This window comes from Eucyclogobius newberryi, unplaced genomic scaffold (assembly GCF_026437365.1).
Source record: "Eucyclogobius newberryi isolate DKJ021-1_F unplaced genomic scaffold, fEucNew1.0.hap1 SCAF_1, whole genome shotgun sequence".
NCBI lineage: Eukaryota > Metazoa > Chordata > Actinopteri > Gobiiformes > Gobiidae > Eucyclogobius > Eucyclogobius newberryi.
This window is the reverse complement of record NW_027315723.1, coordinates 16,113,185-16,126,796: the sequence shown is the minus strand read 5'-3', so window position 1 is coordinate 16,126,796 and position 13,612 is coordinate 16,113,185. Positions and strand designations below refer to the sequence as shown.

The window sequence follows — 13,612 nt, the reverse complement described above, 5'->3', positions numbered from 1 at the left end:
TCATGAACATAAAGTACAGACTTTTAATCTGTGTCATTTAACAGAAATACCGGTACTAATGAAATGTCTTTCTTCAAAGTCTGACCTCTGACCTCTTAAAAAAAAACCTCCCAAATAGTTGACGATTTCACATGCCTCGATCTTGATCTGTCGATCTTTCGATTAGTTGCCCAGCCCTAGTTGTAGAGGCTGATAACAAATGGGCAGCCATTTCTCTGTGAACACACTCAAGTACATCATCTTTTCCCTAGTTTATTTTATTAATGATAGTACTACTTTTATTACTAATTATGATAGGAAAATAAAAAGGAATATTATGATAAATGCTTAATATTGAGCTTGGTGTCCCTAAGGTGTGCAAAATTACAAAATGGGGTTATAGCTAATAAGAACAGAAGCGTGTCATCTTCTATCTGAATCTGATCATTTCAAATTAAGATTATTTTTAATTATTAATTTAGATTATATTGTCAATATTTCCATAGTTTAAAAAAGACTTTCTGAGAAATTGAAATCAATTCTAACAATTTGAGTTACTTGTTTCGCGTCCATTTACATAATTGCATTTCAGCTCCATTTGGATCAGAACCAATGAAAACCATGAGCGTAGATTGTCCTCAGACTGGATCATGTTCCTGTTTATTACATAATCATCTTTTATTCCATCTATATGAGCCGCGTGTAACTGGAGATTCCAAATTTAAATGGGACACTTAGGATGGATATAGAAACACATAAATGCACCTGTCTGTCTCTAACCCAATCACAGCTCACCTGGAATTGGCATCACTTCATGTAAATTGAGTATTTACTGTTATCATATAGCATGAAAGCAAATGGATTAAATTGCTTTTACATATGTCCTGGTTTGTGCGCTGTTAAATCGCTTGGTTTAGTTACCGTAATTATTAGTTGGTCCCAGTTTTGATTTGTTACGTGTTCAAGTCGCAGCCTTAATCCATTTCATTTTTCAGGTTTAGACCTGGCGAAGTCTTGGTTTAGCTCTGGTTTATAGTCGGGTTTAGTACTTTTTGTCCTGCTTTAGTCCTAGTTTAGTCTTGGTTTAAAATCAAAACAATAGAACTTACCCTCCTGACCTGGCAAGTATTTAGTATGTCTAGTTTCACTATGGGGAACTTGTGTCACGTCTGACTTACTGCAAACAAATCTTTTCTTAAATATATTGTTGAGTACGTTCTCTAAATAAACATTTTACGTAATGAAGAAACATTCCCAATATTTTTACATACATTTAAATCATATTGAATCAATGATAAATCTGAATGATTGGTTTGGGACTTTATAAACCTGTCAGAAGCAGGTGCCCTCACTGGACCCTTCTCCAGATCTGAGTCAGGATTTCTCAAAGTCACAGCTTGTAACTTACATAAGACTTTGTTGGGCTCCATTTGTGGTTTTCCAAATTTAATCATCTGCATTATTCATTTAGCTACTGTCTGAAGAACATTTAGAAACGACATTATAAAATCAATATTAAAAGACAACTGTAGATCTAAATTCGTCCACTATAAAAAATATCCAAACCACTGTTATGCTATTAGGGGAGGGAAATATTTAAGATATGAAAACTATTATACAATCCATCAGAAATGTGCTTAAACATTTCTTGGTCATATCACACAAAAGTGAACGATTTGTAAGATTTAAAAATGGAAATTTAGTTTGGAAGAATGTGCTACAAATTTACTTATTTATTGATATAATGATATCAATAAATGTCATTATATTTATTGATATATAGATAATCCTTTATTGTCCCACATGGGGAAATTTAAACTATATCAGTGCTATGATTATTATTATTATTATGGTTATGATGATGATGATGATGATGAATATTGTTTTTGGCTCCTTTTTGATCATGCATTGTTGTGATTATTTTATTTCTCTATAGCTATAAACAAGGGTGGGCACAACAACATAATACAGATGAGAGCAGTGCAGGTGTGTACTACCTCCATGTCCACTCCTCACACTTCCTCAGTGTATCCATCATGTAGCTGAAGGTGTTACCATAGCATACGTACACCTATTCATCATGTTTAATCTGTAATTATTTTAAATTGCATTTTATGAAATGTCTGTTCTTGGTCTTGGATTTTATCAGATACATTTCCCCCAAAAATGCGACTTATACTCCAGTGCGACTTATATTTTTTTTCTTCTCTATTATACATTTTTTGGCTTGTGCGACGTATAGTCCGGAAAATACGGTACTTGCCCTCCCTCCTCGTGGCTGCTCCTCACCATCCCAACATGTCCGCTTGTCACTCACTGCATCTGCTGTTCCCTCCTTGCCCCCCGCATCTCACGCTGTTTCAATGAGTCAGGTCATTGTTTTGGCCCTGGCACAATTAGGCCAGCATAGAAGTGAATAAATGATCTATTAATATCCTCATATGAACTGTGACCTGCAGCTATGAACTTAATAATTGGAGCTTTCTTTCCGTATCTATGCCAAACAGAAAGTACATGCCTAAATTTACAACACACAATCAATTGAAGTCCGCAGTCTAAATGAGTAGAAACGGTGATTTCCAGTCTACTTGTAACAAAACAGAAATAATCACAATAAAATAATTGTTTTTACTTTCCATTGTTCTTATTGTTATGCTGTTTGATATAGGACGGAGAAAACAAATGGACAACAATTTTTTTGTTGTCAGATCCAAGATCCAAAATTTGTCTTTCATTGAAACAGCAGCTCGTCACATAAACACAACACAATGACATCAAACACAAACAACGAAGCATACTGCCCATACTACCCAGCCAAATATAGTCACACATTTACTTTCTGAGACTTTTATAATGGCCCACCTAAGTTGCTGCAGTTTTAGTAAATACGCTGTATACATGTTTTTGAGTTTCTTATTTCTTGATGATTGATTGAGTGTTGCATTTAGTACTCTGATGTTGAGGCGGAGCAGGATTCAGATCGTGTTAAACGAGTGGGCGAAGTGTGGACTCCAGAACGTGAAAGGAAGAGGACCACAGGAGCTTCTTTATTCCTGGCTTAGTCTTGGTTTCGTCCAGCTTTAGTCCTGTCTTAGTGCTGCTTTAGTCTTCGTTTAGTCCTGATTTATTTCTGTTTCAATCTTGGTTTAAACAAAAACATTGGTCCGTCCCTGAGCAGACAGACAGCCAGCCATAGTAAACCATTCAACGGTGTTATCAGTTTTTGTGAGTAAGATTCCTTAGAGGGTCATGTGAACTGGGTCTGTGTTACCGTGGAAACGCACCCTTTCATTCATAAAAAGCCTGTTACTCATTCACTTCCATGTCAGCCCTACACCTGCTGTAAACTTGCTGTAAAGGTGTGAGACTGATACTGTACATGTTATTATGAGACTGGACACTTACGAATCCGAGGGACGGACAAAAAGCCAATAGAGTAGGCTGCCGTGTTCTGTCTACAACTAACAATAACATTTGATCAATTGTAATCCCGGAAGATGGAGCTGTAAGCATCTCTGTTAGTCTTTGTGAGAGCATGTCGACTGTGGGAGGGCGGTCGGGTCCACCCTGTTTCACTTCTGAAAAAGCAGTTATAAAGCTGTGCCATTTTTGTACCGTATTTTCCGGACTATAAGTCGCACCGGAGTATAAATTGCACCAGCCAAAAAATGCATAATAGAGAAGAAAAAAACATATAAGTTGCACTGGAGTATGAAATGCGGTTGCAAGTGTGAAAATAACAAATAATATCACATAAGTTGCTCCGGAGTACAAGTATATAAGTATAAGTCGCACCCCGGCCAAAACTATAAAAAAAAGGTGCGCAAATTACGAAATACAACTTCCATAATTCAGAAATGGAAAAAATAAAGTTTGAAATACTTTTAGGGAGACATAGCAAGGTTCCTTCAGTACATGGTTAATATAGAAGTACTGCAGTAAAAGACAGTGCTGAAGTAATGTCTTTTATGTTCTTATTTCCAGTGCGTGGGGGAGGAGAATTGGGTGGACAGCCGAACCATTTACATCGGACACAAAGAACCACCACCTGGAACTGAAGCCTTCATTCAGCAGAGGTTTCCAGACAACAGGGTCACCTCATCAAAGGTACGAGAAAATAGTCCTTATAGGAGCTTTAAATGGATGATTAAAAGAAACACTAGAGGTGCCATCTTTATTCTCGTGAGGTGATATCCACTATATATATATATATATATATATATATATATATATATATATCTACAACCAAAATACCATATTATTATACATCTTGAACTATCAAAGAACCCAAAAGAATATGTGAATGGCAAACATGACTGGCTTGGCTGAGGTTGTCATGGTCATCCTCGGAGACTGTGCTCTCTTAAAGAGACGGCGTGACAGTAACCTGAGCACAGAGTGCGCTGCATTCAACACACAGCTACTCCAGCTACTACAGAGAGCAACTCCAACAACACGGTTGTACACAAGAACATCTCAAATGATAACATAAATCCCCACCTCTAATAATAATAATACCCACAGTAATACTGATATCTGATGACGGCACACAGCAAGTCTCTGGAACACAAATACTCTACTTGTGCATTGATCACGTACGCACACAACACTCGACAGCAGAACACAATCCCAAACGAGTGTTCGCTGCCTAACTAAACTTAACACATAAACGAACTAAACTATGCGCTAGAGCACTATTCTTGCAGCCTCTCCGACTCTGAGCCCCGATACCTAGCCTCAGCCCCGTGATACGGGTCACAGAGTGGAGCCAGAGCCCTGATTGGCTGCTGCATGTAGTGTCAGGCAGAAAAGTTTGTGGATGCTGGAGAATTGAGCCTTTTAACAGTGATTTTAATGTCAAGATGTGTTTTTGTCCAGTACACCTTCTGGAACTTCATCCCCAAAAACATGTTTGAACAATTCAGACGAGTCGCCAACTTCTACTTCCTCATCATCTTCTTAGTTCAGGTGAGGGTGGTAGACACACAGGGGAATGCACAGTAAATACATTTGAACTTGAATTCTTACAGTAAATGTGTATGTTTATTGTTTCAATAGTTAATAATCGACACTCCGACCAGCCCAGTGACCAGTGGACTGCCTCTGTTCTTCGTCATCACCGTCACCGCCATCAAACAGGTTCAGTTACACTCTACAGAAGGAAAATATTATACTTCATATACATTTAGTCTAGATCTGGTTTAGTTTTGGTTTACTCTTAGTTAAGGCGTGGTTTAGTCCTAGTTATGTCTGGTTAGTCCCTGGTTTTGCCCTAAATGTTTTCTAATGTAAGTGTGTTTTTGTGCTTGTTTTAGGGCTACGAGGACTGGCTGAGACACAAAGCTGATAACTCCATAAACCAGTGTCCGGTTCACGTGGTGCACAACGGAAAAGTGATCTGCAAACAAAGCCGAAAACTCACGGTCACGTTTATATTTCATACTACTAATACTATACCACTATTACTATTAATACTACTACTATTAAGATTAGAATTGCAATTTCATATGACCAATTTTGATGTTTCACAGTGCACATCCCCAGGAGCCTTAAAGCGTTAACGCAAAAGCAACTTTCAACAACGTTTTAATTGTTTTCACTTCTCTTTTACTCACCGGGACCCCCCAGACACGCCCAATGCTCTTGGCTTACTTGCTTCTGCGTTTTTGTGTGTGTGATACTCGTAGGATTCAGCTGCATAGCCAGTTTGGTAAAATCTTTAGAAAAAAGTCCCACTCGCTCTCAGGATCTGCAGCTCGCCATAGTTGGGGACGTCAGGCTGGTTCAGTTAAGTGGCTCTTTGTTGTGATGGTACGACATTGTACCCGTCCAGGAGCAGGTGGAAATCCGAAAACCAGCTGACTTTATGTTTGTAGAGGTCTAAACTACAGTGTGTGTACAACTTTGTGAACAGCACAGAATAAGACCCCAGAGACACAGGGACATTAAGTTCTTACAGAAAACAGCAGATTAAGTAACGTTTTACTCTTGTGTGTTGCAGGTTGGAGATGTGGTGTTTGTGAAGGAGGACGAGACATTTCCCTGTGACCTGATCCTGCTGTCTTCCTCCAGAACAGATGGAACCTGTTTCGTTACTACAGCCAGTTTAGACGGCGAGAGCAGCCACAAGGTACTAATATTAAATAAACTACTACTACTTTCTACTGCTACTAATGTTCTACAATGTTGATAAATGTCATAACATATTTGAGAGTTGGGAGGAGGCCCATCTTGTCAAATAACAAATATTGATTTAATATTTCTTCTCTTGACTTGTTTTTGGTTGTAGTGCGCATTGTAACCAAACGATTTAATAAATAAAAATAGTAAAAAAAATACGACAACTTCAACTACTACTTCAAATACTATTACTTGCTCTGTAATTACATCTTACGTTTTGAGATCAACCATAAGGTAAAAAGAAAAAAAAAACAAGACGATGAATTTAATTTATTTTAAAGATTTTTGGCCCGTAGGCTTTATTATACAGGAAAGAAGGCGTGAAATGGGGGATGAGTGAGAAGGGAGGACATAGTCTGGCATATGTGTGCTGTGCCTTAACCACTCGACCACCGGGCAACACATGATTTTCAAATAAAATAAAATAACTTTATTAAATGATTATTATTATACATCAGCACAGTTTTTGAGCTGTTTCCTTCTTGATGAAAAAATTGTGCATTCTTGATTTTCTCATCTGAACCTTTTGAACTTCTCTTTCTCTCTCAGACGTACTACGCTGTGCAGGACACTAAAGCCTACAGTACAGAGGAGGAGGTGGACTCTATCCACGCTACCATTGAGTGCGAGCAGCCGCAGCCCGACCTCTACAAGTACAGATCAACTTTTAACAAATACTAAATAAAAAATAAAAAAAATCTAGTCCTCGTAATATTTTTCTTCTTATCTTTTCTAGATTTGTGGGTCGCATCAACATTTACATGAACAACGAACCAGTGGCTAGGTAACTACTGACGGCAATGTAAATTAATAAAATGTCAAATGTTGAACCTTACCTGTTTAGTAAGGAGATTGGTAAGTGTGGACCATATTAATCTCGGACCGTATTTTTCCCCTGGAGGTAGCGTTAACGTGAGTCTTTTCCAAGGGGCAGTGCCAGGGCGCGATTTTGCTACCTTCCCGACCATATGGTTAGTGTAAAGAGGCTGTACTTGGATGGAGGCTGGAGTGGGATGGTGCCAGTACATGGTGATAGTATTTGATCCAATGACTGATGAGCAATAACGTTGTTTGATTTTCCATTTTTCAATTTGTTGCCAAAATGTTTAAATTAATAAAAAATAAAATGCAGCCTTGGAGCATTGTTTATTTAAAGGAATAATTGAGGATTTTTTGCTGATTTGAGAACTCACGCGACTGTGTCCCTTTTTTTTTAAAAATGTGCATGCGCACACTCACCCCCCACTCTCCTGTTGTTTCCAAGACGCCGCCTACCATCAAACCCTGTGCGGAAGCTGCTACGCGTATGTTTATTTGCGTCGTCTCTGCAGATTTCCGTCTCTTCTGAGCCAGGTCGAACAGTCTTTCTCTGTCGTCATTTTTTACTGTACACTTAAGGAACTCGCTAAACACACACCGGCAAATCAACCACGCATGCTTGTTCATGACCCGCATTAAGGCCAGTTCATACTTCATAAGAAACAAGTTTGTTAGTGCTCCTCGTGCTGTAAGAAGAAAATGACGCCTTTGTTGGTCAGTTCTCGCAGCTGGTTCTTGACACATCAGCTGTCAAAATATGGCTCAATGTGTTTGTTTGTTTGTTTGTTTGAATAAGGTCACCATTTTTATTGATAAAGTGAAAAATAATTCCATTTATTTTGACAGAGAAGATGCCGAACACATATAGATAGGCTCAGTAATTACAGAGATATTAACCATAAACCAAGTCAACAAATATGTATTTGGACAGTTAAAAGTAATTGCCACCATTCAATTTTGACTTTTCCACAAGCGTATTAGAAATTGTCACTCACTCAACCTAATTAAAAATCATGATTTTGTATATTTCTTCCAGACCATTGGGATCAGAAAACCTGCTGCTGAGAGGAGCTACTCTCAAGAACACAAAATACATATATGGTATGGAAAAATAAATATCTTGTTTTAGGGCTGTGCAAATGATTTTAATTATTACACCCGACGATTGCAAAAAATGCGTAACTGAGAGTTGACTATTAATAATTAATGTCAGCAATAACGTGCACACCGAGCCACTGGCTGCTGCCTCTCCCTCCTCTACAGAGACACATTTGCAGGACAGACTGCTGCTGTGTCCTGCCGGTTCTCCTCCGTGACGCATGGGAAGCTGTCGATTCAGGACTTCGTTAAATGCGAGACGCGAGCCCCAGCGCCAGTGTTGGGAAAGTTCACTTTCTACATGAACTAGTTCAGTTCATAGTTCACACATTTTAAAATGAACTAGTTCAGTTCATAGTTCATAATTCATAATTTTGAACTAAGTTCACAGCTCCAAAAAATGAACTCAGTTCAGTTCTTTTTTTCAACATTATGCTATGTTTCTAAATTATTACCACAGGCAGCAATTATTTTATTAGTTTAATGCTGAAACTATGTGTCAGATTTCATCTTCATATCCAATTTTGAATCCTTATCCAACCAGTGGGTAACCACATTCACATTGAAGGGACAGACTTCCCCAGAGGCAAAGTTTGCACAGAAATGCAGATTGTTCCCATCCTCACCGACCTTATCATAAAACTCGCGTAACCGGTCGTAGGGCGACTCCTGCTGTTTTGGTGCTGTCGCGTCCATGCTGCTTTTTGTTTTGATGCGCATGCGCAGTGCGGTGCGACACGCGAAATCTGTCTGCGCTACAACTCTGGAGCTCTCACACTTGCCAGGCTCTTTTTGGGCAACATAACGGTGTGTTTTTTCCTGGAAGTCTCTAGAAATCTAACACCTTATTGAACGAAATTAAAAAGAACGAACGTGTCAGACACCAGAATGAACACGTTCATATTATCGTTCGTTCAGTTCACCTTCACCAAAATTATGAACGCGTTCATGAACTTTCGTTCAATGAACGCGTTCAGCAACACTGTCCAGCGCTGTGTTGGCTTCTTTCAAAACATTTCAGAGTTCTCTGCAGTTTGCTTCAAGATACTCATTTGAAAAGTATATTTAGTGCAAAATGCTGTAAAAATCTTAAACTTACCCCGTACAGGAGTGTGGGTTTATCCTGGAGCCAATGACATGAAGCGATGCTAGCATACAGCCGATGTGCTGCTGTTGTTTCACCTGCTTTTAACTTGTTTGTCATATAAATAAATGAAACTCCTCAATATCATTCTAGCTGCAGTCACAGACAAATCAAAACTCTTTAACCAGAGGTTTACAGGTCAAGTTAGGCCGTAGTTATTTTATTACTTGGTTTACGGATTCGCCGCACTTAGATGATTGATTTCTACAATATAAAAAATAAATTATTATAAAATTTTTGAAGTACCACCGACAACGCAAAATAGCATTAAATGAAATATAAAAAGCGGTATTAAGTCAAAAGATAAGAGCGCGTGAAACAATTTTTTGTCAAAATCCTGCGGGAGTCTGTGACTGAGCCGCTCCGTCCCTGTGCGCGGTCCTGGCGAGAGCGCGTGTGCCTGTTCCCCTGTCTGTTGCGCGCCTTTATATTGCAAATCTACATTTTAAACCCGTTTACTACATTTTCTCCAGTGCGTTTTGCCGTGTCTAAGGGTGCACACTTAGAAACGTTAATTCTACCAATGCAAAACGCGCTAAACCTACTGTTACACTCACCTGCACAGTTTGATTATAAACTCGACGCCCTGACGCCACGGTGTGAACAGAATTAGTCTTGCTGGCAAGATTAGTCTATAAATGCTTTTAAATTAAATATTCTAATACATGGTCTATCAGGAAGATTCATGTTTCATATAGGCTTGACCTACGGTGCATTAATTTTACTTGCCACAAGCTGTGAAATTCTAAAGGCAGCTAGTCACTTTGACGGGTTGAAACGCAAACTATTTAGTTCTACATAGTTCCACAGAACTTGAACAAAACTCAAATAAAGCAATTATAATATTCATACTAAAATATATATATATATATATATATATATATATATATATATATATATATATATATATATATATATATATGTATACATACAATATATATGCATACATAAATTATGTATACATAATTTATACGCAGTAGAAGCGAGAAAATGTTCAGCACTATTATGTAACATAATAGTGCTGAACATTTTCTCGCTTCTACTGCGTTATATTTCCTTTGCAATATCTTATATAAGGTTAAATACAGAGAAGTGTGACCATGGAGGAGAGGAAGAGACGAGCTGAAACCACTGAGGCACACCACATCAGAACATGCCATTCTGGGTTTAGTTTTCCCTGAGTTTAACCTTAAGGCACATATTTTACTGCGGAAACAATTGAAAGTAAAATTACCAGTTTATTGGAATACAAATGAAATGTAGTTTTAGAAAGTATTTAGCTTATCTTATCTGTTAGAATGTATCTAGTTTTGCTCAGCAAAACCAGCAACCAATGAGTATCTTTGACGTTCCCTACCGTTCAGCAGGGGGTGCTATTGCTGACCTCTGCACCCATAGTTCTCCCAGTTATGGAAACGGGTAAAGTAACAAAGTGTGAAAGTATCAAAGTGTCCCAATGAGCTAAAATAGTGGTAAGTGGCTGGAAAGTAACTGCATTGTATGGACCAATAATATCAAATAATATTGTGGACAAGCGATTGTGGTGCCAGCTTTTGCATTCGAGTCGGCTCCAATAAAAAGGACACTCTGCAATCAAGTCCATGCCATCGTATCCATAATTCTACTCTGCAAACTTCAAAATAATCAAGTATACCAAATTGGGAGAGTTTATGTCTTGAGATGTACAATCGACGAGGAGACGGTTAACTCCTCAGAATGTGACCATACACTCCAAGCGCATGCTCAGAAAAGAAAGTTATGAATGTTAAATCTGTTTTTTGTGATTTCAGCTGTGGTGATCTACACGGGAATGGAGACCAAAATGGCTCTGAATTATCAGTCCAAGTCTCAGAAGAGGTCCGCTGTTGAAAAGTGAGTTTCAATTTGTATTGCGACCTTAAGAAGGACATCACATTTGTTGCCAAATAAGGACAATTATTACATTTCTTCAATAATTTCATGTATAAGATTCATAGCAAGTCTTTTGTCATCTATACTGTGTGTGTGTGTATATATATATATATATATATATATATATATATATATATATATATATATATATATATATATATATATATATATATATAAAATGGATAGTATCACAATAGTTGTTTTGGAGAAATTAGAATATTGAGTATATTGCCTATAATTAAAACTATCCAGAACAATACAGTGATACAGCACACATTTTATCACATTCCTGAAACATTTTTAAAATATCTTCTGAATAACTTTGAGATCCTAAAAAATGTGTTTATTAGGCCCTTTAAAATGATCGCGTTAACGCAATGCATAAAGTTTTTCCTTTTAATTGCATTATATTACACAATGCATTAATTCATTGGACCCTCCTCCCTTTGTGCACCCTGTGGTTATTGCGTTGTAACGTCCACAGAAGCACCTGTGTCTCTGTCCTTCTGACCAGCAACACAGAGGAGACGAGCCTCTGTTAAAGGCCCCACAGTGAATCATCCATTGTGATTTAATTTTCACAGGCAGAGCAGCATGTTGTAGGAAAATCAGGTTGAGAATGGGGAGCCGGATTCGAACTCCCGATGTTGTGGGTTGCTCACCACCAAGCAGCACTCAATGTCTAAATTTTCAATTTAATTCAGAAAAATTGCGATTAGTGAGGGTCTGTTTTTAATATATATATATTTTTTTTAATCAATTCCCGCCCCTAATATTTATGGATACATCACTTCAAACCACATATCTGTGTAGGCCTGACCAAAAACAAGGCAAACATTAATAAAGGACACAGAAGACCAAGTATAAGATCAAAGATTTTATTTTAACTTCTGGTTTCACGTTCTTATTTTATTGAATCAGGAGTTAATAAAGAGAAAGAAGGAACACTTACAAAAAGAACCCCATGCCCAAAAAAAGAACAACTGAAAGATGGACCTGGTGGGCCATCCAAACCGAACAAACGGGGGCAACACCGGGCCAGCCCTGTACAGGGCCGTAGGAGCCGGTGTCGACACCTCTAATTTCGAAAGTTCCAAAAAACCTAGCTAAACCTCAAGAGGAGAACGGAAATAGGACTACCGGTCCCACCAGGCCAAACAAAGTGCTAAAGCTAACAAAAGGCTACATACCCATGCGAGCCAGCAGGGGGCAGCGGTACGGAGCGTGGTAGGTGCGCGCTCTGATGAGTGAGATGGGACGGGGGCTTCATTTAAAGGCTCCAGGGCACGCAAAAAGAAAGCTGCGAAAAAGCAAACTACAAAAAATACTATTACCAAAAATATAAAGAACTGATCTAAGAAACAGAGCGGGAGAAATATGAATACAAAAATAGGGAAAAGGTTGTACAAACCTAACAATGTCAGATGCCCTCCCCTCCTCTTGTATCCCTAATCCTTGCTGTTGTTGTCACCCCTGCAGGTCGATGAACTCCTACCTTGTGGTGTACCTGTTCATTCTGATTGGTAAAGCTTTTGTGAACACATTACTGAAGTACGTGTGGCAGGCCGACGCGAACAGAGATGAGCCATGGTACAACAAGCGCACGGAGGCAGAGAGGGAGAGGCACATCGTAAGACATGTTCTTTATCATTTTATTTATTTAAAAGGTATGCAGATTGGACATACTATAGAGTTTGATGTGCCTTTTTTGTTTTACATACAGCAAAAACATAACCCTAAAACAAATAATCCATAATCACACCAGATTGGGATCACCACAGCATTTGGACATTAGTGTGTATAAGAAAGTGATGGGTGTCTATAGTCTTTTCATAGCAGGCCTAGAAATAGAATACAGTAGCCTTTTAATACTGCTGTTTGAAATCGTATCCCCTAGTGTTAACAGCATACTACTTTATAGTCAAAAGACTTTGAAGAAAGCATAAACTTTTACTCTTTGTTCAATATAGTATAGTAGTAGTAGAATATTTAAATGGGAGTGTCTGCAGAGCCGCGGCGCGCGGCCGAAACTGCCATGTTATTTTTGTGCCGGCCGCGCGCCGCGGCTCCTGAAACTGCGCCGCTATTTGACCGCGTTTTAGCGCTGTTTTAGACCGCGCCGGGTTAAGGTTAGGGTTAAGGTTAAGGTTAAGGTTAGGGTTAAGGTTAAGGTTAAGGTTAGGCATGAGGCTATAACGGGCTATAAGGGAAATGCCGCGGTCCCTGAAACTGCGCGGCAATTTGACCGCGCCGCGGTCTCCAGCCACGGCCTATTTAAGTACTATAAAGAAAGAAAAAAAAGAAATACTATTATACCCACCACAATACTTTTCATCACTGCAGTGTGGATTGTGGCTCCTGCAAAATGCTGATGTAACGCTTCTTTGGAGAACACATGTTTTTCTTTTTGTAAAAGCGCTATATTGAAGCTACGTAACCACCTCAATGGTTGGACATGCACCTCAGATTGCGAGCATTTAC

The 13,612-nt window shown here is 38.6% G+C and overlaps 1 protein-coding gene across 8 annotated transcripts in view; it reads left to right on the top strand.

Moving 5' to 3' along the window:
• LOC140353147 (phospholipid-transporting ATPase IH-like) overlaps positions 1-13,612 on the top strand; it is a 49,201-nt gene that overhangs the window by 11,373 nt on the left and 24,216 nt on the right. For all 8 annotated transcript variants that reach the window (XM_072437968.1, XM_072437886.1, XM_072438047.1 and 5 more), the window contains exons 2-11: positions 3,964-4,086; positions 4,858-4,947; positions 5,038-5,118; positions 5,295-5,402; positions 5,981-6,109; positions 6,709-6,812; positions 6,896-6,943; positions 8,015-8,079; positions 11,011-11,092; positions 12,611-12,761. In XM_072437968.1, coding sequence (XP_072294069.1) covers positions 3,964-4,086; positions 4,858-4,947; positions 5,038-5,118; positions 5,295-5,402; positions 5,981-6,109; positions 6,709-6,812; positions 6,896-6,943; positions 8,015-8,079; positions 11,011-11,092; positions 12,611-12,761 — 981 coding nt within the window. The remainder of the gene's footprint in view (positions 1-3,963; positions 4,087-4,857; positions 4,948-5,037; positions 5,119-5,294; positions 5,403-5,980; positions 6,110-6,708; positions 6,813-6,895; positions 6,944-8,014; positions 8,080-11,010; positions 11,093-12,610; positions 12,762-13,612) is intronic.